General features: G+C 42.6%; 1 protein-coding gene across 2 annotated transcripts; it reads left to right on the top strand.

Annotated features, from left to right (window-relative positions):
* Positions 1 to 15,332: 15,332 nt before the first annotated feature.
* On the top strand, positions 15,333 to 25,642 carry PSMD4 (proteasome 26S subunit ubiquitin receptor, non-ATPase 4). 2 transcript variants are annotated; one of them, XM_004451710.3, is made up of 10 exons: positions 15,333 to 15,439; positions 18,828 to 18,968; positions 19,910 to 20,024; positions 20,411 to 20,497; positions 20,728 to 20,796; positions 20,957 to 21,172; positions 21,580 to 21,697; positions 21,866 to 21,997; positions 22,083 to 22,150; positions 22,756 to 25,642. In XM_004451710.3, the coding sequence occupies exons 1-10, from the start codon at positions 15,414 to 15,416 to the stop codon at positions 22,924 to 22,926; spliced, it is 1,143 nt and encodes a 380-aa protein (XP_004451767.1). In that variant the 5' UTR covers positions 15,333 to 15,413; the 3' UTR covers positions 22,927 to 25,642. The 2 variants fall into 2 exon arrangements, with proteins under 2 accessions (XP_004451767.1, XP_004451768.1); XM_004451711.3 differs by having other exon boundaries at positions 21,580 to 21,688.
* Positions 25,643 to 26,154: the final 512 nt, after the last annotated feature.

The raw sequence follows: 26,154 nt of genomic DNA on the forward strand, positions 1-26,154 counted from the left end.
AGGGGCTTGTGTGGTTCCTGAGCACTTTCAATCATCTGTTGCCAGTTCTAGAAGGTCTGGGAGGTTGAAGCTGGGGGTTGGATCCAACTGGGTAACTGATGCCCTCGTGCCTTGAGAGGCCTGGGGACAATTGGACCTCCAGTGGATTCCTGCTTGCACAGCAGGCATGGTTCCAGAAGAAGTGGTGGGTTTGGTTCGGAGGTTGCTGATGGGATGTTTGTGTGTGTGTGGGCGGGATATGATCAGAGGGGACGAAATCAGAGAAAGGAGTTTTTTGTATGCAGGAGGAGGGCCCAACTACAGAGAAGGAAGATTTGTTAGGTAGTGCAGGATTGGTAGAGGGAGGCCGGTTACAGAGAAAGAAGAAAGCCTGAATGAAGGGAACCTCAGACCACTTGCCATTGCATTGGATAAAGTTCTCGAGGTCTTGGAGAACTTGGATGTCAGAAGTGTTGTGTTCTGGCCATTGGCTTTTTTTTTTCTCCCATTTTTAAAAATTCAAGTATATCACTTACACATAAACAAACACAAACAATAAGTGTATAGTAATAGTTGTGAACATCCAAAACATACATAACATGATACAGGGCTCTCATACCTCACACTACCACCAATACCTTGCATTGTTATGAGACATTTTTAACTAATCATTAAAGAGCATCCTCAAAATATCACTATTAACCAAAGTATCTTACATTTGGCGTATTTTCCCCAACCCACCTATTATTATTATTTTTTGTATCTATGCATGAACATACATAAACAATAAGAGCATAGTAAAAATTGTGAACTTACAAAGCAAACATGCCTAACATCATACAGAGGTCCCATACATCAACCCACCACCAGCACCTTGCATTGTTATGAGACATTTGTTACAAATTATGAAAGAATATTGTCAAAATCTTACTGCTAACAATAGTCCTTATCTTATGTTTGGTGTATTTTTCCCCCAACCTACCTTATTATTTTTAAAATATATTTTTATGGCAGAAATTGTAAACTTACAAAATAAACATGCACATGTGCTGAATTCCCATGCAACACTCTGCTATCAACCTACCACACTGTGGTAGCATATTTGTTACAGATAATGAGATAATATCATCAAACTATTACCAGGTCCATAGAGTACACACTTTTTCCATACTCCCCCATAATCAACACAGTACATTTTTGGCATAGATGCATGAATATTACATTATCACTGTTAACCACAGTCCATAGGTCACTCCAGTTGTATTTTTCCCATGCTTCTCCACATTCCAATCACACTGCAGTAGTGAGATATATATATATATATGCTCTAGCTCACAAAGGACACTCTTGCATCTATAGCATCAACCACAATTCTCATCCACCTCTGGATTTACTGTGTTATTCAGTATCTGGATTATTCTTTAGCTTTCTGTCAATTGACATTTACATTCCTAGACTGTCCTTTTCAGCCACATTCCCATTTATAAACCAGCTGACTATAATGTGTTACCATCAACTCTATATATTTCCACACTTTTTCAGTAAAGCTAATTAAAACTTCTACATATATTAAACACCAGTAGTCCATCTCAGTCCTCTATCTCCTTTAAGAACCCACCACCTACCACCAGGTCTTGAAGATATTTTTCTACATTTCCTTCTAGAAACTTTATGGTTCTTGCTTTTATATTTAGGTTTTTGAGCCATTTAGAGTTAATTTTTGCATAAGGTGTGAGATAGGGGTCCTCTTTCCTTCTTTTGGCTATGGATATCCAGTTCTCCCAGCGCCATTTGTTGAATGGACTGTTCTGCCTGAGCTGGGTGGGTTTGACCATCTTGTCAAAAATCTCGGCCCTAGGGAGGCGAACTTGGCCCAGTGGTTAGGGCATTCGTCTACCACATGGGAGGTCCACGGTTCAAACCCCGGGCCTCCTTGACCTGTGTGGAGCTGGCCCATGTGCAGTGCTAATGCAGGTAAGGAGTGCCCTGCCATGCAGGGGTGCCCCCCGCATAGCGGAGCTCCATGCACAAGGAGTGCGCCCCATAAGGAGAGCCGCCCGGTGTGAAAGAAAGTGCACCTGCTCAGGAATGGTGCCGCACACATGGAGAGCTGACACAACAAGATGACGCAACAACAAAAAAAAGGAAAAAAACATTCCCGTGCCGCTGACAACAATAGAAGCAAACAAAGAAGATGCAGCAAATAGACACAGAGAACAGACAACCAGGGTGGGGTTGGGGGGGGAAGGAGAGAGAAATAAATAAATAAATAAATAAATAAATCTTAAAAGAAAAAAATCTCGGCCCTAGATGTGAGGGTCTGTTTCTGAACCATAAACTTGGTTCCATTGGTCTATGTGTTTGTCTTTATGCCAGTACCATGTTTAGAGAGGTAATATGATTACAATTCCGGAAGTGAGAGTCCTCCAACTTTGCTTTTTCTTTTTAAGATGTTTCTGGGTATTAAGGACCCCTTATCCTTCCAAATCAATTTGATGGCCATGCTTTCTCTTTATTTTTAAAATGCTGGTGGAATTTTTTTTATCAGGATTGCACTGAATCTGTATATCAATTTGAGTAGAACGGACACCTTAATGATATTTAGTCTTCCAATCCATGAGCATGGAATGTTCTTCCAATTATTTAGGTCTTTTAAAAATTTCTTTTAACAATGAGTTGTAGTTTTCTGATTACAAGTGATTTACATCATTGGTTAAGTTTATTCCTAAATATTTGTATTTTATCTGTCATATTTTATTTTCATCATTCTTTTGAGACTTATAGTTACTTTTACTGATATAATCTTCATTTCTAGACTCTCTTCCAAGCCTCTCTCTCCTATTTTTTCTTTTCAGGCTGTAGCACACCCTTTAGTATTTCCTGCAAAACTGTTCTCTTGGTTACAAACTCTCTCAGTTCTGTTTATCTGTGAATATTCTAAACCCACCCTCATTTTTGAAAGACAATCTTGTTGGATGTAAGATTCTGGGCTGGAAGTTTTTTCTCTTGCAGTAAATATATCAAATCACTGTCTTCTTGCCTCCATGATTTCTGATGAGAAATTGACACTTAAACTTATTTGGTATCTCTTATATATTATGCATTGCTTTTTTCTCACTGCTCTCAGAATTCTCTCTTTGTCTTTGGCGTTTGACATTCTGATGAGTATGTCTCAGAGTTGGTCTATTTGGATTTATTTGGATGGGAGTACACTGTGCTTCTTGGACATGGATATCTGTGTCCTTCAATAGGGTTGGGAAATTTTCTGCCATTAGTTCTTCAAATATTGCTTCTGCCCTTTTTCCCTTTTTTTCTCCTTCTAGATACCTATGACATGTAATTACTTGTCTCTTGCTCTTGTTTAGTTCTCTGACACATTTTTCCAATTTTTTCCATTGTTTTCTCCATCTGTTCTCTTGTATGTTCACTTTCAGAGGCCATTTCTTCAAGCTCACCAATCCTTTCTTCTGCCTCCTCAAACCTGCTATTAAATGATTCCAGAGTATTTTTCACTTCATTTATTGTGCCTTTGATTCCCATAAGATCTGCTATTTTTCTATGTATGCTTTCAAATTCCTCTTTGTGCTCATACAATGTCTTCTTAATATCCTTTATCTCTTTAGTCATCCCATTGAATTTATTTGAATATCTATGATTAGTTGTCTCAACTCCTTTATGTCATCTAGAGGCTTATCTTGTTCCTTTAAGTGAGCCATATCTTCCTGTATCTTGGTTGGATTGTAATTTTTTGTTGGTGGTCTCGGCATCTTGCTTACCAGACTATTTATTCTGGGTGCAGTTTCTCTCTTTTTTTCCAGGGCTTTCTTGCTCTTTCTCCCTTGCTGGTTGTGAAGTAGGAGCCAAGGAAGTAGCTGGTGCTGTAAGCTGTGGAGGCTCAAGCTACCATCATCGTGCCAGGGACCAATGAAGCTTCTGCCAGCTTTCTCCTTTGCCAGGCGTAGGGAAAGAGCCACAGCTGTGTGTAATAATCCAAGTCATATAGGCCTAGACTGTAGTTGCCCAGGGAGACTGATGAAGCTTCAAGGCCCTTTCTCCCCTGTCTAGGGCAGGGATGGAGCTGCAGGTGTGGGCAGTAATCTATGTAGTGTGGCTCCAAGATGACTACAGCTGCCCCAGTAGACTTCTAACTCTTCAATCTGCCTGCTGAATATACCTGTAGTTACCCAGAGAAGCTAGTACAGGGCCTGGCAGCTTCCTCCCTGCTAAAGGTGGGGTTGAAGCCCAGGCTAGGGCTGCAGGCCGATTTGCGTGAAAGAAGCCAGTTCCTACCAGCACCAAGATTTTCTGTCAGCCCGGCTTCCCCTCAGGCTGGGTGTGGAGTCAAAATGGCGTCTGCTGGCCTCTTTCTAACTTGGACAGGTTCAAACTTTAGCTGTTCTTAGGGTTATACTTTAGCCAGTGGAAGTTACTAATCAGTATCTGAAACTGGTGGCCAATCGTCTCTTCTTCCCCTGTTTTTGGGGAATGGAGCTTCCAATTCCAGCCACAGAATAGCTCCTGAGGTGGCTTGTGCTGTCAGAATAGGATGGTCACTGGCTTCTGGGGTGTGGCCTGTATTTTACTGGCGAGGCCGGTGGAGGTCCTCCCCGCTTCCTCCCTGCCAGAGGTGGGGCTGGGGCTTATGCTAAAACTGCAATCTGATCTGGATGGAAGGAAGCCATTCCAACCAGCACTGTGATTTTCAGTCTGCTTCCCCTCGTGCCAGGGGCAAAGTTAAAATGGTGGCTAATGTCTTCTTTCTGACTTGGACAGTTTCAAACTTTGTCAGTTCTTAGGATTATACTTTAGCCCACTGAATTTACTAATCAGTAGCTGAAGTTGGTGCCCAATTGTCTCTTCCTCCCCTGTTTTTTAAAGTGGCATTTCCAAATCCAGCCGTGGAATAGCTCCCGAGGCAGCTTGTGCTGCCAATGGAAGATGGGCCCTGGCCTCCAGGGCGTGGTGCTCTACTTAGAATCTTCTCTGCAGATGGGCAGTCTCCTCCTTCCATTCTTTCAGCAATACTGCAGGATGCTCTTCTGGTGTCCTGGAGCCCCCAAACAAGTGCTTTAGATAGTGCTGGGTGATTACTAACTGCCCTGTAGCAGGAGCTGACTCTAGGAGCTCTTAACTCTGCTGACATCTTGCTGGTTTTTGGCCATTGACTTTTGTTGTTTTATTTATATTGATGCCAAATAGTTGTAGAGTAAAAAACGGGCTGATTTCTCTTCCGGGATAGAGAGTTTTAAGGTTCCAGAGGAGACACCCTAAAGGGGTTTCTTTTGGAAGAAGTGATTGGGAGTTTCCCATGGTTGGTGAGGTGTTGGTAAGTTCAGAGACCTTTCAGATATTTGGTTTGAAGGGGGTGTGGAGGGAAAGAAGCAAGTGTTCTCAAATCTTTCACTTCCAAACTGGTTAGGGGCCAGATGGCTGGTGACTGAACCCAGAACCAAGTGTCCCCGGAGCCGGGAAGGTCAACAACAGCTGGTGACCAAACTCGGGACCGGGCATCCCTGGAGATGAGAAGGTCAGGCAATGGGGACAGTTCCCCAATGCCCGAGAGGATCACTGACCCAGCGCTAGGATTTTTGACAGTACTCAGAAAAAAAGGGACAGGAACCTCTGGAGAGGTTCTGAAACTCACCCAAGGACAAATCTGTGTCCAGTGTTGGATGGAGTATCTGCAATGGCTAGGTGGAGGATCGATGCGGATTTGGCCTACCTCAACAAGGCCGCCTGGGTTTCAGCACCAAAATGTTAGATCCCAGGTTAAAAAGGCTTGGAGATAGAGCAAGATTCATGCAGGAGTTTATCAGATCATCAACATGGTGGACATTTGAAGAGAGATTCTAGGCATGGCAGGGGTTTGAAGAGAGACTCCAGCCCATCTTACTGAGCTGGCAAGTACCTTTTGAACTGATGGAGTTGGGCAGGGTTGGAGAGGGGCACAAAGACATGGGGTGGAAAAGTACCATGCTTTCCATTCCCAGGGTAGGGAGGGATTTTCTGAGGACTGCCTTATCACTGGGGAACAGAATGTTCTGTGGTTTGGCCAGGATGTGAAAAGAGCAGGGGCCGGAATGGAGCATTCTGCATTTGGACACATAGCTTGAGCGCAGGCTCAGTAAGTTACAATCTAACACTATCTGGTCTATCTCCTTCTGTTCTTTACCCCATAGTCTGTTCTTAACACAGCAGTGACAGTGACTCTGTTAAAATATTGTCAGATCATATCAATCCTCTGTTTAAAATCTCCAACAGCGCTGTAGCAGTTTGATATGGTTATGAATTCCAAAAATAGATATTAGATTCTGTTTGTAATCTGGTCTGTACCTGAGCATGATTAAGTTATGATTAGGGCTTTGATTGGGCCACATCATTAGGTCACCACCAAGGGGTGGGGACTCACAGATAAAAGACATGGCAAAGGACAGAGTTGGGGGTTTCTGATGTTGGGGTTTTGATGTTGGAGTTTGATGCTGAAGCCTTAAGCTGGAGCTCCAGGAAGTAAACCCACAGAGGAAAGAGAAGCAAGCGCCAGGAAGAGAGGAACACTGAGCCCAGGAAGAAGCAAGCCCTGGGAGGAGAGGAGCCCTGAACCCAGAGAGAAGTAAGACCCTGGAAGGGCGGAACCCAGGAAGCCTGAACCCTTGCAGATGTCAGCAGCCATCTCACTCCAACACGTGAAAATAGACTTTGGTGAGGAAAGTAACTTAGGCTTTATGACCTGGGATCTGTACATTCCTACCCCAAATAAATAGCCTTTATAAAAACTAACCAATTTCTGGTATTTTGCATCAGCACCCCTTTGGCTGACTAATACAGGTGGCTTCTCTCACTCAGAGTAAAAAGCAATGTTTCTAATATGGCCAACATTGTGTATGTGGGGTGTGGTATATGGGAATCCCTTGTATATATATTTAAATATTATTTTATTATTTTTGTGTACTATTTCATATTTTTAATTATTATTTTATTTTCTTACTATATTTATTTTTTTTGCTTTGTTTTTGGGGTGTTTGGATCACAGAAGTGTCACAATTGTGGCAGTGGAGGCACACCAGTGAGAGCTGTTGGTGATGGGGGATGTGTGGGAAGTGTTATGCCTCTATGGCATATGAATATGTTCAAGTGGTCATGGGGCAGTGTCTCAGTAGGAGAGACCCACCCAATAACTAAAAGTATATTGAATTCCCATCCTAGGAAGTCCTGCTACAATTAGAGCAGCAAGAATCCCTTGAGTGCAAGGGTGATGTCTAGAGAAGGAAGACAGACCATTACACCAGGCCTTTGATATTTATGGTTATACTCATGAACATTTTCTATTGAAATTGAAACTTAGCCTAGTATTATATATTGCCTAAGAGTTACCTCTTGAAAGCCTCCTGGTTGCACAAATGTGGCCTCTCTCTAAACTAAATTCAGCATATAAACACACTACTTTCTCTCTAGGGTGGAACATGACTCCCAGGGATGAGCCTCCATGGTACCAAGGGATTATTACCAAGCAGTAATTAACAATCTAGAAAAAGACATTAACCCAAAGGGGGAAATACTAAATACCAATGAGTTTTTATAGCTAAGTGACTTCAAAGTGAGTCAGGTGGTTATTCCAGAGGTTAAACTTATGCATGTCTCAGCAGGATCTCATTGACTGTACATTAGCCAGTGCTTCAGACATGGGCTCCTGAGGGGTCTAGAGACATCTAGACAGTATAAACTGGGCAGGGAATCTCAGGAATTCCACTCACTGTCGATGGGTCTTACTTAGGAATATATCCTCCCCAATGTAACAGAGTTAGACTTATTTATAATTTCTCTACACATGGCTCTTCTGCCTCTTATTTGAATCTATAATTAGCACAATACTTATTAAATATTTGTCATAGAGACTTAAATCTTCAGTCTGCTTATATGCCAGTTGAGCCCTGAATCTCAGCAGAGTTACAACCCCTACTCCCCAGTTCATTGGACTCACCCAGGACAATTAACAAAAGGATGATGATGGACTAATGCCCATCCCAGGAAACAGAGAGTGTAACTGCAAGCACTACAGTTCCATTTATCTGCCCCATGACATCTAAGTCCTCTCTGTTGGATAGGGTGGGCATCACCATCCCTCAAGATTGAGGAATTAACAAACATAAAGGGGGAAGACAACTATGGGCTAAAGTAGACATGATTATTCTAGCAAGTAGAAGAACTTATACCATTGATATAAAGGCCGCCAGAAGTCCTGAGGGGAGGTAGAGGGAAGAATAGGTACAAGATGGGGGCATTTTTGAGACATTGGAATTTTCCTGCATGACATTGCAATGACAGATACAGGCCATTATACAATTTGTCAAAACTTATAAAATTGTGTGGGGCAAAGTGTAAACTGTAATGTAAGCTATAGTTCTTGCTTAGGACAATGCTTCAATTCCCCTATATTTTTGATGTAACATTTATGTAATCTAAAGCTTCTTCAAAAATAAAGAAGAAAATTTTGTAGTCAAAAAAAAAAAAAAAAAAAGGTCTATGGAGGCTGTTATATGGTCTGACCTCTTTTCCCCTTTTCTCCCTTTACCTCTCTGGCCTCATCTTCTCTCTCTCTCTCTCTTTGCCTCCCCCCCCCCCCCCACTCTTTCCCTCCCTCTCACTCTCTTCCTTTACTCTAGCCTCTGCTGGCCTTTTGATCCTCACATAAGCCAAGTACATGCAAGCCTCAGGGCATTTGCACTTGCTCTTCCCCCAGATATCCCTTAGGTCTCTGCACAAATGTAAGGCTTCCCCAACATTAATATCCTATTTATTTAAAATAGTAAGTACCCTCGTCTGGCTTTCTCCTTCATCTGATTTACTTTTCTCACACTACTTTCTATCATATATACTATTAAAAAAAAAAAAGATTTATTTATTTATTTCTCTTCCCTCCCTGCCCAGTTGTCTGCTCTCTGTGTCCATTCACTGTGTGTTCTTCTGTGACCGCTTCTATCCTTATCAGCTGCACCGGGAATCTGTGTTTCTTTTTGTTGTGTCATCTCGCTGTGTCAGCTCTCCATGTGTGTGGCCCCACTCCTGGGCAGGCTGAGCTTTTTTTTCGTGCTGGGTGGCTCTCCTTATGGGGTGCACTCCTTGTGCATGGGGGTCCCCTACACAGGGGACACCCCTGTATGGCAAGGCAGTCCTTGTGTGCATCAGCACTGCATATAGGCCAGCTTCACCACATGGGGTCAGGAGGCCCTGGGTTTGAACCTTGGTCCTCCCATGTGGTAGGTGGATGCTCTATCCATCGAGCCAAATCTGCTGCCCCTATATTTTTATTCATTCTAATTTCTCCATAGACTTTTAAAAAAATTTATTGAAATATATCACTCATACATAAACAATAAGCATGTATCAGTTGTGAACTTACAAAACAAACATATATAACATCAAACAAACATATAACATCTCACCCTACCACCAATAACTTGCATTGTTTTTAAACCTTTTTTTACTAATGATTAAAGAGCATTGTCAAAATATTACTACTAAACAAAGTAGTTTTCCCCTAACCAATCCGATTATTATCTTTATATCATTTATATATGAACATATATAAACAATTAAGTGTATAGTAAAAGTTGCGAACTTACAAAGCAAACATGCATAACATCATACAGGGGTCCCAAACATCAACCCTCCACCAACACCTTGCATTGTCATGAGACATTTGTTACAAACTATGAAAGAGCACTGTCAAAATATTACTACTAATCATAGTCCTTATCTTACATTTGGTATGTTTTTCCCACAACCAACCCTATTATTATTTTTTAAATATATTTTTTATGACAGAAGTTGTAAACTTATAAAAAAATCATGCACATGTGCAGAATTCCCAAACAACACCCCTCCATCAACACAGCACTATGCAGTATGTCATTTGATACAGATAAAATAATATCATCTGATTGTTACCATGTCCATAGTGTACATTTGGCTCACATTTTCCATATTGCCTCAGTATCAACACAGTACATCTTTTGCATAGATGCAAGAATATTATATTATTACTACTAACCACAGTCCATAGGTCACTCCAGCTGTATTTTTCCCATGCTTCTCCACATTCCCAACACTCTGCAGTAGTGATATACATTTGTTCTAGCTAACAAAGGACACTCTTGCATCTGTACCATCAACCACAATTCTCATCCACCTCTTGGTTTACTGTGCTATCCAGTTCCTAGATTATTCTCAAGCATTCTGTCAATTGGCATTTACATCTGTAGACTACCATTTTCAGTCACATCCCCATTTATATACTAGCTGTTATTCACTATGTGTTACCATCCACTCTATACATTTCCACACTTTTACAGTAAAGCTAATTAAAACTTCTACATATTTTAAACATCAGTAGTCCACTCAGTCCTTCTCTTATCTCCTTTAAGAATCCACCACCTACCACCAGGTCTTGAAGATATTTTCCAATAATTTCTTATAGAAGTTTTATGGTTCTTGCTTTTATTTTTAGTTCTTTTATCCATTTTGAGTTAACTTTTGAAGATGGTGTGAGATAGGGGTCCTCTTTCCTTCTTTCAGCTATGGATGTCCAATTTTTTCAGCACCATTTGTTGAATAGATTGTTCTGCCCGAGCTGTGTGAGTTTGACAGGCTAGTCAAAAATCACTTGACCATACCTGTAAGGGTCTGTTTCTGTACCGTAAATTTAGTTCCATTGGTATATTGTGTCTTTTAGGTCAGTACCATGCTGTTTTCACCACTATATGTAGGTATTATGATTTAAAGTCTGGAGATGAGGGTTCACTTTTCCTTTTTATGATGTTTCTGGCTATTCAGGACTCCTTACCCTTCCAAATAAATTTAATGATTGTGTTTTCAATTTTTTCTTTAATACTGGTGGAATTTTTATCAGGATTGCATTAAATCCGTATATCAGTTTGGTAGAATTGATATATTAATGATATTTAGTGTTCTAATTCATGAGCATGGAATGTTCTTCCAGTTATTTAGGGCTTTTTTGATTTGTTTTAACATTGAGTTGCAGTTTTCTGAATGCAAGTGCTTTACATCATTGGTTAAGCTTATTCCTGACTATTTGAGTTTTATCTGTCATATTTTATTTTCACCACTCTTTTGACACTTTGTTACTTTTATTGATATAATCTTCATTTCTGGATTCTCTTCCAGGCCCCTCTCTCCTGTCTTTTCTTTTCAGGCTCTAGCATACCCTTTAGTATTTCCTGAAAATCTGGTCTCTTGCTTAGAAATTCTCTCCGTTTCTGTGTATCTGTGAATATTCTAATTTTGCCCTCATTTTTCAAAGACAGTTTTGCTGGATATAAGATTCTTGGCTGGAACTTTTTCTCTTGTAGTATCTTAAATATATCAGACCACTGTCTTCTTGCTTCCATGGTTTCTGGTGAGAAATCAGCACTTAATCTTATTGAATATCCCTTATATGTTATGCATTGCTTTTCTCTTTGGTGCACTCAAAATTCTCTTTGTTTTTGGTCTTTGACATTCTGATGAGTATGTGTCTTGGAGTTGGTCACTTTGGATTTTTTTGGATGGGAGTACATTGTACTTCTTGGACAGGGATATCTATGTCCTTCAATAGGGTTGAGAAATTTTCTAACATTATTTCCTTACATATTCCTTCTGCCCCTTTTCCATTCTCTTCTCCTTCAGGGACACGCATGACATATATATTTCCACATCTTTTGCTGTCTTTAAGTTCCCTGAGACCTTGTTCAATTTTCTCCATTCTTTTCCTCATCTGTTCTTCTGTATGTTCACTTTCAGAGGCCATTTCTTCAAGCTCACCAATCCTTTCTTCTGCCTCCTCAAATCTGCTATTATATGATTCCAATGTTTTTTTAATTTCATTGATTGCACCTTCCATTCCCATAAGATCTGCTATTTTTCTACGTATGCTTTCAAATTCTTCTTTGTGCTCATCCAGTGTCTTCTTAATATCCTTAATCTCTTTAGCCATCTCAATGAATTTATTAAGGAGATTTGTTTGAACTTCTATAATTAGTTGTCTCAACTCCTTTATGTCATCTGGAGGCTTATCTTGATCCTTTAACTGAGCCATAGCTTTCTGTTTCTTGGTGTGGATTGTAATTTTTTGTTGGTGTCTTCGCATCTGGATTACTAGAGTATTTATTCTGGGTGCAGTTTTCTCTTTAGTTTAGGGCTTCCTGTCATTTCTCCCTTGCTGGTTGTGCAGTAGTAGCCAAGCATGTTATTGGTGCTGTAAGCTATGGAGGCTCAAGCTGCCCTCATTGTGCCAGGGACCAATGAAGCTTCTTCCAACTTTCTCCTTTGCCAGGAGTAGGGACAGAGTCATGCAGGCCTAGACTATGGTTGCCCAGAGAGACTTATGAAGGTTCACATTCCTTTCTCCCCTGCCTGGGGCAGGGATGGAGCTGCAGGTATGGGCAACAGTCTATGCAGTGCGGATTCAAGATGACCACAGTTGCCCTGTAGACTTCTGATTTTCAGTCTATACCAGCCAAAGTTACCTGCAGTTACCTATATAGGCTGGTACAGGGCTCCTCAGTCCTCCCCGCCAGAGGCAGGGGTGAAGCCTAGGTGGGCTGCAGGCTGATCTGTGTGAAAGAAACTGGTTCCTGCCCACACAGAGTTTCAATCAGACTGGCGTCCCCTCAGGCTGGGGGCAGAGTCAGAATGGGGGCTACTGGCTTCTTTCTGATTTGGGTTGGTTCACACTTCCCTGTTACCAGGGTTATCTCTTAGCCAGCCAAGTCTCCCATTCAGTACCCGAAATCGGGGGCCAACCATCTCCTCCTCACCTGTTTCTAGGAAATGGAGCTTCCAATTCCAGTCACAGAACAGCTCCTGGGGTGGCTCGTGCTGCCAGAGTAGGATAGTCACTGGCCTCCAAGGCTTGGCTGGTAATTTCCCAGAGAGGCTGGTGCAGGTCCCTGCAGCTTCCTCCCTGTTGGAGGTGGCACTAGGGCCTAGGCTAGACCTGCAGTATGATCTGGATGGGAAGAAGCTGGTCTCCACAAGCACTGGGATTTTCTGTTCACCTTGCTTCCCCTTGTGCCAGGTGTGGAGTTAAGATGGCGGCTCCTGGCCTCTTTCTGACTTGGACAGGCCAAGCTTTAGCTATTCTCAGGATTATACTGTCGCCCACTGAATTTTCTCATCAATAGCTGAAATTGGTGCCCAACCATCTCTTCCTCCCCTGTTTTGGGGAAGTGGAGCTTTCGATTCCAGCTGCGGAACAGCTCCTGAGGTGCCTTGTGCCTCCGGTGGAGGATGGGCTCTGGCCTCCGCAGCGTGGAGCCTCTACTTACGAGTCTTCTTTGCAGATGAGCAGTATCCTCCTTCCACTCCTTCAAGAATGTTGCAGGATGCTCTTCTGGTCTCCTGGAGCCCCCAAACAGGTTCTTTAGCTAGCTCCAGAGAGCTCTGGGCGTTTGCTGACTGCCCTGTAGCAGGAGGTGACTCTAGGAGCTCCTTACTCCACCACCATCTTGCTGGTTCTTTCCATAGACTTTTTAAAAGTTTAGTAATAAAACTGGTCACAATCAATTAAATGTCTCACTATAACTTGAGTTAAGTAGAAGGTGACACCTCTTTGTATAGACATCACGCATCATGTTTTTCCCAAACAGTGATGACATTATTTATTCAGCTTCTGGTCATTTTGTTTGTGGCGCATTTTTGTCATTTGCTTCTTCATTTAAAAGAACACTGACTTAAAATTAGTCCCCATGTTCAATTTGTTTTTATAGTTGCATTATTCTAGTTAACCCAGAGTATTTTTTGGTTGGTGAATTTTGTCTTTTATGAAATACTCTTCTCTTGATCTGCTTTCAGCTACTTGTATTGATTTCTATTTTGTACAATATTAATATAGCTACATGTGCTTTTGTTATTACCATTGCCTAACATATTATTTTTTCTCTCCCTTTATTTTCAACTGTTATTATCACCCAGTTTGATGCATCTCTATAAATACTGTGTAAATGTTTTTTAAAAACATAATTTTTGCCTTGTTTTAAAGATATTTTGGTTGTTACATTTGAACTTATCTTGTCACTAATTTTTTTCTATGCTTTCCTATTTTTCTCATTTCCTATCTATGACTACATTGGCAGATTTTTTTTTTTCCTCTAGCAGTATGGGTATTTTACTCTATAAACTTTGATGGTTACCAATACCTTTTAAACATTCCCATTAAAACTTTACTAACATCTAGATAATATCTACAACACCCCTCTCTCCTCTCTTCAAGTATGCTATTGAGTGGCTATGCCTGGACCAATACCTTCCTTGGTGGATATCTGGGATTTTCTAGTTTTGTTTGTTGATGTGTGTGTGTGTGTGTATGTATGTGTGTAGGGGAGGGTGAACCAAAGCATTCAGAATGTTATCCTTGGTTAACAAATCCAAATAGTTTACTTGTTTGTCTCCTGTTCTTCGGGATGTTAAAATTATTGATTTAGCAAACCTTTTCTGGGTGCCAACCGTGTGTCAGGCACTGTACTGGGCTCAGAGACTGCAAAAGATTGATATCTTTCCTGCCCTTAATTAAATGGGGGAGATAGATACACAAATTCAGTTCAGGGAGAAGAGCTGTAATAGTCAAATGAACAAAGTGTTATGGGGAACAGAGGGCTCTAGAACGTCATTAGTGATCTGCTACTTTAAAAAAATGACAATGCCAGAACAAAAACATCCACAGCACATTCAAGTGTCCCTCCACAGCTTCTTTTAGATCTGGCCAGCAGGAGTAACCTGACAACCAGAACATAGGGAAGATGGAGATGGACTATCTTTTTTTAAAGCAGTTTTATTGATATATATCCACATACCATACAATCTATCCAAAGTGTATAATCAATGGCTTTTAGTATAATCACAATGTTTTGCATTCATCACCACAAAAAATTTTAGAACAATTTCCTTACTCCAAAAAGCAAAACTCCATACCTCTTACAGTCACCTCTCAATCCCTTTATCCTTCCCCAACCCTACATAATCACTAATCTAAGTTCATCTTTATAAGTTGATTTATATTTACCTTTTATATAAATGGAATCATACACCATGTAGTACTTTGTGTCTGGTTTCTTTCATTTAGTATACCGTTATTTTTTAAAGCATTTTTATTAATATATTCACATATCATACAATCTATCCAAAGTGTGCAATCAATGACTTTTATTATAATCACAGTGCTGTGCATCCAAAGCGACCCTTTTTTCTGTGTTCCCACAGTTCTTGGCAAATATGCCTTTTATTTCCATTGTGCCTACAACTCCCAGAAGGCAAGTCGGAGGATGGAGGCGGACACCGCTTGCCTAGCCGAGGCCTGTGATTGGTGATGAGCGCTGGGCCAATTGGAGGCGTTGTTGTTTGGCAGTCGTGAGAACCGGTCGGGGAGGGAGGAAGGTGGCAAGATGGTGTTGGAAAGCACTATGGTTTGGTGAGGAACATCTCGGGGCCCTTCGTGGGGGTTGGACTGTGTCGAGGGTGCGTGTAGGGGGGAGGCGGGGCGGGCCTAGGGTCGGGGAGGGGTGCTGATGGGCAAGAAGCGGCTTTAGGCCCGGAGGGAACGAGTCCTGTCGACTCCCTGAGTCATCCCGGGCGGGGAAGACGAGACATCAACCCCGACCCGCGCTCGGTCTTTGACCGGGGGTCCCCACTGCCTTTCTCTAATCCAGCGTCTTCTCTTCTAGACTAGCCAGCCTCAGGTGTGTCTTTAGCCAGAGTCCTCCCTCTCGCACTCATCCCTGATTCTTCTGCCCTCCTTTCCTCTCCTCAATATAATGGAGATTAGGAAGAGAGATTATAAACCCTCTACTCGAACTTTCTCTGTATCATCTTCAAGGTACCATTTATAGATTGTTTACTGTGTGTTAGGCATTTTATTTACTTTTTCTCACTTAAACCTTACAGCAACACTTCAAGATAAAAGCCCATCCTTCCATTTTACCGATGAGGAGACTGAGTTTCAGCGATTTTAAATGACATGCTTAAAGTCACAGTCTCAAGTTTGGGCTGAAGATCCTATTTATGAGTAGGATTAGGATTTTGAGGACAAAAATTTGTACAAGATTATATATGTATACAAGATTTCAAGCTGATTGGATGAGTCAGCTCTCATTGCTAAAGGCAATCTCCTCAGTTGATTGTAGATGAAATCAGCCACAGATGCAGTCAATGTACTAATGATTTAGGTCTGCAGAATGTCCTTAGAGTAACAATTAGCTCAGTGCTTTTACTTAACCAAGCTACCAGGCACCATTACCTGGCCAAGTTGACACATGAGCCTAACTATCACAGTCTACCCTTTGTCAACTTGGCAGCCATACATTATCTTAAACTATACTTAAACTCTAAATAAAAACAGTAACATATTTTTCACCTAACAATACTCAGCTGTCCTGTTTACAATCAGAAATGCACTAAATCTCTCCCAAAGAGGGTATAAATTATTGGGTAATATTCACTCTTAAATTTGATATATTATAACTTAAATGTTATGATATGAAACTAATACAGCTTATGTCATAGAATAAGGGGATAAGATAGGAAAGGAAACAAAGATATTTTCTTTATGTACATATACAAACATACTCATAAAACAAGGACAAAATATAACCATTACAGTCCTCATTTTCGTAACCGTTCACATGCTCATAATGGTGTAACTTTAATACAAGATAATTTCATTTTTTTTGGAAAGGTAGGTGGGACCACATAGAAGACCACAAATGTGGAGCTGAGCTTGACCTCTCTTCAGTACCCTTCAATGGAGAACTATTGAACAAGTCCTGAGAGTGGTGGGGGCAAAGCTGTATACAAAATGACATTGAAGAATATTGATCTGACTTGATGTGGAGGAGGAAAACTTAAGCCCAGAAGGACATATTGGCCACCTATTATGGTTGCCCAGGCACAGGATGATGATGAAACCACCCTTTGTTTCCACAGGGCCTCACACTTTGTCATCCTTCAAAAGTCTTTGGGGGAATTTATTAAAAATGCAGGTGTTTGACTCTGGATCTTCTGAGTCAGAATCCGCCAGCCAGGGGAGTCCAGGCATCTGTATTTACATGTTTAAATGAGGAACAGGGGAGTTGATATAGCTCAGAGGTTGAGTGCCTGCTTCCCATGTACGAGTTTCTGGGTTCAATCCCTGGTACCTCTTCAGAAGAATAGCTGGATAATTTCTTAAGCCATTATTTTGATATGAAGTGTTTGGGGGGAAATTACAAACTGTTGAGCCAAACCAGGCACAAAAATGTACATACATATATTATCCCTTCATATAAAGTACAAAATTGGGAAAACCCAATAGTATAATTTTTCGGGGTGCATACATAGGTGGTAAGGTGTCTGTATTTTTCACCGCACCTGCCCACAAAGTGGTTCTGATGCGTGACTTCATGTCAGTTCTCCCTGATTCTCAAGCCCTCTTTCTTGCTCTGATGCCTTTCTTCCAGCCCCCATCCATCTGTTGGTCTTGCCCCACAATCCAGTCTTTTGCTTAAAATTAGTAGCTCTTCTGAACTATGTTCAAAGCCTCCATTGTTTTCTTATATTTGGATTTATCACTGTCCTTGAAGCAAGAGAATCTGTTACTTCCCTGCTGGGAACAGTTGGAAATAATGTATCAGGGAAAAAAAAGAATATAATGAATGGTCAGCAGAATCAGCCCTTGGCCTCCTTAAAATAGGTTTAGAGATGACTGATTTTGGTTTCCACTACAAGAACTAGTCTGTGCTTCATGCTTATTGCCAGGCACTGTACTGTCGTGCATCTAGTCCTCATAGCAATCCTTCAAGAATAAGTACAGTAGAACCCATTTTACAAGTAAGGTAACCGGATCTTAGAGAAATTAAGCAACTTGTTCAGGGTCGTAGAATTAGTTAAGTAGCAGAGTAGATATTTGAAACCATGTTTCCAGTGCCTGACCACTACCCTATATTGCCTCTTCTGCTTGGTTTCCAGTAGCTTCTTACTTACCTGTCTTCACAATTTTTGGTTTGCACTTATTGCCAGAGAAAACATACTAAAGAAAAAAAATTGTTCCCAGACCTGTGTTTGGCTTGCAATAGAAGCGAGATATCATCTGAGACACTGCTTCCTTTTATTAGCACAGATAGAATCGTTGACTGTTAGAGCTCTAAGGGATCACAGAAGTAATCAAGAATTGATCCTGTTCAGGGACTTATATAACCATTTTACATTTACCTACCTTCTTTTCATTTCTGGGCAGCTGGAGCGTGTACTTCATATTACCTGAATTCTTTTAGGTTGTGAAAAGTTGCTGGTATAAAAGAGGCGAGGAAACTTGGAAACACCAAACCCATGTACCTCATTTTTGCAGTGTAAGCCAGCTGCCAGAGCAGCTAAGCACTCAGTGTTGTCAAGTGTATGTGATTTTATAAATACTTTCTAGTTGCCTTCTTCATTTCCTGCCTTTGGAGTACTCCATTTTCATGGCAGTCTCAGGATAGTCATACAGGACAAAGCTAATTAATACACAGGTATAATTTATAAAAAGGTGCTCATGGTACATCAGATCTCAACCTTGACTGCTCATTAGGATCGCTTGTGGAGCTTTAAAAAAATATCTTCCTCCCCTCATCATCCTGAGTCAGTCTCGGGTAAGGCTTGATCTTCTGTATAGGCGAGGGGAAAAAATGCTCAGGGAGCTCTGTTCCTCAAAGCCTGAGCGCTGCTGCTCTACGCCATAAGGCACTGTATGGGAACGGTGTTGAAGGGGGTCCCTGGGACTGGAGAGACTGTTTCAGAGACATCCTAGAATATATCTTCTCCCTCTTCCCTGGCCCTTCATCTGACAGTGTGGATAACAGTGAGTATATGCGGAACGGGGACTTCTTGCCCACCCGGCTGCAGGCGCAACAGGACGCCGTCAACATCGTATGTCACTCCAAAACCCGCAGCAACCCCGAGAACAACGTGGGCCTCATCACACTGGCCAAGTACGTGGGGGGCGGGGAGGTAGTTTTCCCACACGTACCCTGAGGCTAGCAGGGATGGCCCTTCTGTAGGTTCCCCAAGCCTGCCTTTGCCCCTCACTATTCATTGTGAACTACTTCCATCACTATTCATTGTCAGTGTAACTGGCAACTTGGTTTTGTTTTTTTTAAAGATTTATTTTTATTTATTCCCCCCCCCCCCCGCCTTGCTACCTTCGCTTGCTGTCTGCTCTCTCTGTCCATTCACTGCATGTTCTTCTGTGTCTGCGTCTTGCTGCGCCAGCTCTCTGCGGGCGCAGACCTTCAGCTCTGCACGGGTGCGGGCCAGCTTGCCTTCACAAGGAGGCCCTGGGACATGAACCCATGTCCATATGGTAGATGGGAGCCCAATTGATTGAGCCACATCCACTTCCCGTAACTTGTTTTTAATATTAACCTGAATTTAATACAGTTATGAAGAGAATCTCCTGGGGTGAAATTTCATGGTATATTTTAAAGTCGGTGAAAAGTGATTTGGAATCAGAGACTGGGCATACATCACACATCCTTTTACCCCATAAGTGATTTGTTTTGGGAAATGATAATCCTCAAGTGAGTAACTGCCTACCCCAATATACATGCTGTTAGCTGGAAAATGGAGCTAGAAATGGAGACAGTGGGAAGAGATAAAAAAGTAGCAGCTAGTTGTTATGGAGGATTCTTTGGGCCCTGAGAAGAAGATAATGATGAAAGGCGTTAAAGGAAATCATTGGAAGGGAGATGGCAGGTTTCTGACAAATCCATCACTGTCATTTCTGTGCTCAGCATCTGCTAAACACTAGATGTTTGACTAAGAATGGAGATTAGAGTTATTACCAAGGTCCCTAAAGAGAAGAAGAGTCAGATTCATTTGGAGGCACTTGTGCTGACCTGAAGTCATTGACATGCTCCCCCCTGCATCCCAGTGACTGTGAAGTCCTGACCACGCTGACCCCTGACACCGGCCGCATCCTCTCCAAGCTCCACACTGTCCAACCCAAGGGCAAGATCACCTTCTGCACCGGCATCCGCGTGGCCCATGTGAGTCCTGTGGGAGCCCCTTGGTTGGTCCTTCCTGCTCTTAGGTTCTACCTCTCAAATCATTCTTTTCTGCCCTGGAATCTTGAGCTAGAAGCAGAGCAAGGGAAGGGAGCTGGCTGAGGGGTAGCTAGCTTGGAATAGAAAGGGTGGTGGAGTGAATCCCAGCATCGATGAGGCTCGTGAAGGGGAAAATCCCAGGAACTGGGAAGTAACTCCTCCTTATCTACAACAAGAGGGGAAGAGTGGGAGAGGTAGTTTTGACTTTGTATGAGTTTGATGGTAGCCTTGAGGTACACAGGCACCATAAGGAAAAAGGGAAGACAGGGACAGAGGGGAAGGCTAAGTGTTTCCTCTGCTTGACTCAGAAATTCCTCTTCCTTTCCAAGCTGGCTCTGAAGCACCGACAAGGCAAAAATCATAAGATGCGCATCATCGCCTTTGTGGGAAGCCCTGTGGAGGACAATGAGAAGGATGTGAGTCCAAGTAACAGCGGGGGATGTGGGTAGGGTATTTGGGAATGGGCCTTTCAGCCCCTAGGAGAGCCTGGCAGAGGCTCTGGATTTTGGGTAAGTGGGCTGTGTAGAACTCAGTGTTTCTGCTGGGGACCTCAGGGTAGTCAACAGATTTCTGTCTTTTATGAGACGTATCACTTCCCCCTCATGATGTGGGACAGATTTCCTCATTTCTGTCCCTTTCTCCCCAGCTGGTGAAACTGGCGAAACGCCTCAAGAAGGAGAAAGTAAATGTTGACATTATCAATTTTGGGGAAGAGGTGAGTAGGGGCTGGTTAGGGGGGCTTGGCCTTGACTTGATTATAAACAGAGACCCGTCCTTACCCTGAGGGTGAGAGAGCAGTACAGACAGGATCTGAGAGGCCAGAGAATGGGCAGCAGGGCCTGAAGGGGAGCCTCTGGTGTTCTTTCCTCCCGCAGGAGGTGAACACAGAGAAGCTGACAGCCTTTGTAAACACACTGAATGGCAAAGATGGAACTGGGTCTCATCTGGTGACAGTGCCTCCTGGGCCTAGCTTGGCGGATGCCCTCATCAGTTCTCCGATTCTGGCTGGTGAAGGTGGTGCCATGCTGGGGCTTGGTGCCAGTGACTTTGAATTCGGAGTGGATCCCAGTGCTGATCCCGAGCTGGCTTTGGTGAGCTAACCCTGATCCCAGGTAGAGCCCAAGGGTCTTCCTCTGTCCTTCTCTTCAGACACACAGGCATATCATATAGGTTCTCGAGGGCGGGGCAGTCCTAAACAACCCTAAGCCCTCGCTCATCTGCCCAGATCCTCTTTTGCTGCGGTTTTCCTTTAATTCTGTCTGATCTCTAGAGGCACTGGTGTTAGACTCTTACTTATAAACTCTACCTGATTAAACCTCGGGCTTGCCCCAGTCCTTCCTTTTTTCCCTACCACCTCATATCCCTCCAGCTTCTTTCCCATGTGCATAAATTAGAAGCTACCCTGTTATGCTTCTTTTCTACCACCTTGGCTAACTTCCCCTGCGCCTGGTAGGAGTGAGGGTTGGAGAATGTGTGACCCTGCCCTGTCCTTGGCCAGGCCCTTCGTGTTTCCATGGAAGAGCAGCGGCAGCGGCAGGAAGAGGAGGCACGGCGTGCAGCTGCAGCCTCTGCTGCTGAGGCTGGGATTGCTACAGCTGGGACTGAAGGTGAAAGAGGTGGGATCTGAAGTCCTGTGACTGCTGGGTGTAGACACTGGAGTGGGAGCAGGGAGGTCTGGCAGGGTGTGAATATATGGAAGGGGTTGGCTGAGGGAATGGTTTCGGAGGTGAGTCTATGTGGAATATGGCACCAGTTCTCCCCTGTTGCTGTCTTCCTTTTTCCAGATTCAGATGATGCCCTGCTGAAGATGACCATCAGCCAGCAGGAGTTTGGTCGCACCGGGCTCCCTGACCTGAGCAGTATGACTGAAGAAGAGCAGATTGCTTATGCCATGCAGATGTCCCTGCAGGGAGCAGGTGAGCCAGGGCCTACATGGTAGTGCTTAGGCAGAGAGGTCGGTGTGGGGAAATTGAACCAATCTGACTGATCCCCTTTCCTCAGAGTTTGGCCAGGCAGAATCAGCGGATATTGACGCCAGCTCAGCCATGGACACATCTGAGCCAGCCAAGGTGAGGACCAACCGTGATCCCCCTCATCCCCATCAGACCTAAAATCCCCTGGTGTTCAGATCCTTAGCCCTCCATGCCTGGGACCATTCCTCTCTCAGGGTTTCATCGATGAGCTCTTTGCAGAGTAGAAGGAGCACATAGTTAAACACATTTCTTGTATGTAAACCTTGCTAAGGCAACCGAATGCCAGTGATCAGAGTTCGAGAAGTACCCTAGTGTTCTCTCATTTTCCTTCCTTGATGGTGGGAGCAGTCTGGGCATTTTTCTAAAATAACAGCTGCCCAGGAGGGTGAAAAGAGGGCCTAGGAAAAAGAAAAAGGAAGAGTGGGTGTCTGACAGCAAGAGGTCTGAACTTCATGGCATCTGCTTTTACCCTCTGAGCTCAAGAAGCAGAGTTCCCAAGCCTCCTCTCTTTGGTCATTAGTAAGTATGCGAGTTCCTGCTGTGGCGAGGCACTGGGTATTCTGCTGAATCTTCCTTTTCTACTCTTGGGCAGTGGTGCCCTCCACCCCCACACAGGTGAAGAGAAGGGCTCAGGCAGCAGGAGTCTCAGGTCTCCTTCACTCCCTAGCTCCTCCGCTCCACTCACGTTGCCTTTTTTTCAGGAGGAGGATGATTATGATGTGATGCAGGATCCTGAGTTCCTTCAGAGTGTCCTAGAGAACCTTCCAGGTGTGGATCCCAACAATGAGGCCATTCGAAATGCCATGGGCTCCCTGGCCTCCCAGGCCACCAAGGATAGCAAAAAGGACAAGAAGGAGGAGGACAAGAAGTGAGACTGGAGACTGGAGGGAAAGGGTAGCTGAGCCTGCTCAGGGCTGCCCAGCGTGGGGCGGGTGCAGGGTTAGATATGTTATCTGTACCATTACAACCTAAATAAAGCTTGGCAACTTTTTATTTTCTTTTTGCTTCAAATAGTAGTAGTTGAGTATGTGAGAGGAGAGGAGCGTCTGGTATGAAGGGAAGCATTTCCTGTTGAGTTCTCTAGGTCTCTAATCCTGACCTGCTCCTCTTCCTCCCATCTCCATCCACGACAGGCTCTCCACCCATTTCTATTGTCCTGGGATTATTTTCTTACTAAGAGCAGCTTTGTTGAGGGCCTACTTTATGTTATAGGCACTGAGGCTGCTGCAGTAAACAGAAAACATTTTGTGCTGGCCTTTGGGGATTTAGAGTCTAGGAATGAAGGCAGCAGATTAATGAGTGGTTATGTATGTCCAGTAAGTGCCAGAAGGGAAGTATGAACTGTGGGGACAGTGAGGGGAAAGAACCAAATTCTCACAGCCCCCTGGGAAGGTTCCTGGAGGTAACATTTGAGCCCTTTAAAAGGGCAAAGCATTTGTCAGCAGATAAAGAAGAGATGGGAATGTTTCCAGTCACTAAGAACATGTTGAGGGCATGGAGACATATTTGAGGAATTGAATAGCTCATGGACTGGCTGGATGAGCTGCAGGAGATAAAGGATGGGAAAGTAGGCAGCAGTCAGGATGCCAAGGATCCAGGATCCTTTAGGCCTGACTTTGATTGTTAAGGGATGCGTGGAGGGGGCGGGTCCCTTGAAACCATATGATAAACGTGGTGTAATGGTGATTTCCCTGGAGCACTGAATTTAAGGGAAGGCTTTCTTGTGTGTTACAAAATAGAACACAATTGACACCCATTCTCCATCTTGTTTACTGTATTAAAAGAGGTAACTAATATTTGACAAGTACAAAGAAAATACTTAACTTGTATATATAACTTGTGAAGCATAACAACAAAATACCTATGAAGCCACTAGATTAAGAGCTGGAATGTTACTAAAGCCTTGCATCTACCTGTGCGTGCCTTCTTGAACTCATCCCTCTACATCCCCCTCAGGGATAACTATTATCCTGAATTTTGTGTTTATTACGTGTTTATTTTTCCCTTTACTGCTTTCTCATATATATATAGATCCCTAACAAGATTATGTTAGTTTTGCTTGTTTTGAACATTATAAAAAGTGGTTTTATCCTATAAGTCATCTGAGAATTGCTTTTTTAAAGATTTATTTTTATTTATTCATTCCCCCTCTCATTGTTGGTAATCACTGTCTGCTCTGCTCTCTGTGTCCATTTGCTGTGTGCTTTCTGTGTCTGCTCATCTTCTCTTTAGGAGGCACTAGGAACTGAACCTGGGACCTCCCATGAGGGAGGGAGGCGCTCAATCACTTGAGCCACCTCAGCTCCCTGGTTTGTTGTGTCTCTCATTTTCTTTCCTCTTTGTTGCATCATCTTGTTGCATCAGCTTGCCTTCTCCAGAAGGCACTGGGAACCAAACCTGGGACCTCCCATGTGGTAGGTGCGAGCTCAATTGCTTGAGCTACATCTGCTTCCTGAGACTTTATTTTATTTTATTTTTAAAGGGATTCATCAAAGTTTTTACATGTAGCTGTTGCTTCTCCATTTTTTCATGGTTATTTAGTATTCCATTGTGTGGCTGTATCAGTCTGTCCATTTGGATGGATGTTCGTATTCTTTCCACTTATTTTACTATTATCAAAAAGGTGACACGAGTTGTTTGTACTTATCTGCTGATGCAACTGTGCAAGGGTTTGTCTAGGATACTTTACAGGTTGATGCCAAATTGTTTTTCGTAGTTGTACAAATTTGACTCCCTTACTATAAAAATTCCTATTGACCACATCTTTTCCAGCCCTTGTTTATCCTTAAGACTTGTTAATTTCTGCCAATCTAGTGAGGATAAAATAACACATTGTGATCTTGATTTGCATTTCCCTGATTAGTAATGACCTTGAGTATCTTTTCCTGTTTTTTTTAAATAGACCTTTGTATTTCCACTTTCGTGAAATGCTTCTTCATATCTTCTTGTCCACTTTTCCATTGTTATTTGGCTCTTTTAATCAACATTTTGTATGAGTTCTCTATATATTCTTGGCTGTTAAATCATTTTTGGTTATATAGGTTGCAGATGTGTTCCCCCAGTTGATGACTTGTCTGTTCATTTTTAAAAGGTATTTTTGGTGAACAAAATTCTTAATTTTAATGTAGTTGAATTTCTCTTTTTTTTCAAGGTTAGCATTACTTATGTCTTGTTTAGCAAACTTCTAAACTTCTAGTGGTCAAAAAGATAGTCTTTGTTTCTTAAAGTTGTGTAGTTTTGACTTTCATATAGTAATTCTTTATTCCATCTGGACTTGATTTTTGTGTACATTGAGATATCCAATTTCAGTTTTTAAATTTGGAAAACCAGATGTTAAAGCTCCATTCATTGAGAAATCCTTCCTTTTGCCAGTGATCTGCGTTATTACCCCTGCCCAGGCTGAGATTCCATGAATTTCCTTTCTGCATCCCATAGTGAGACCTTAAAGCCTGAAAATAATGAAGTTCCACAAATATGAAGTTAGAAAACCTACTTTTGCTTAGGTTCTATTTATTTTATTGGATAAGTTCCTCTTCTGTATAATACATTTGTAGATACTGTATCTAATAAATTATTTTGGGAAACTAATAGTTTTTAAATCAAATGTTACTTGAAAGAAATGGCCCATTATCTAGTGCTTGGGAATCTTTTATAGGTGTTGATTATAAAGGTATTAGTCACTTCACAGGTTTCCTTGGCCTGGATGTGATTCCCCATGTAAAGCCATGTTCTGGTAGAGCCTGCCCACCAAGTAATGACAGGACTTGTGTTCCAGTCCTCCAGTCCTCGCTGCACCAGCTGAGCTACATCATGGTTCACAAGGATGACTCTGCCAACACCGTGACCTCTTCGTATTCAGGGACTGTCACAGTTCATTCTCTCACACTTATAGGTATGTCCTGGATTGTATCCACCTCAAGAAATGCTCCCTGGGGATTAGGAGAGTGGAGTGGAGCCTGTGATGCTGGACCACATGTGTAGGACTTGGGCTGGCATCATGACAACAGAAACAAGCCGTAACTTGCTATATCCATACCTCTGCATTGTTTCTGATGAAGAGCAGCCTAGTTGCCCAAGGTCCCAGGTTACTTGAATTTCTG

The sequence above is a fragment of the Dasypus novemcinctus genome, chromosome 13 (assembly GCF_030445035.2).
Source record: "Dasypus novemcinctus isolate mDasNov1 chromosome 13, mDasNov1.1.hap2, whole genome shotgun sequence".
Taxonomy (NCBI): Eukaryota; Metazoa; Chordata; class Mammalia; order Cingulata; family Dasypodidae; genus Dasypus; species Dasypus novemcinctus.

Bases quoted from the DNA above. Each gene is read 5' to 3' on its own strand.
- PSMD4 (XM_004451710.3), top strand. From the start codon at position 15,414: ATGGTGTTGGAAAGCACTATGGTTTG. The intron at 15,440-18,827 runs GTGAGGAACATC...TTCATCTGACAG, and splicing joins TTGGAAAGCACTATGGTTTG to TGTGGATAACAGTGAGTATA. The intron at 20,025-20,410 runs GTGAGTCCTGTG...TTCCTTTCCAAG, and splicing joins CCGGCATCCGCGTGGCCCAT to CTGGCTCTGAAGCACCGACA.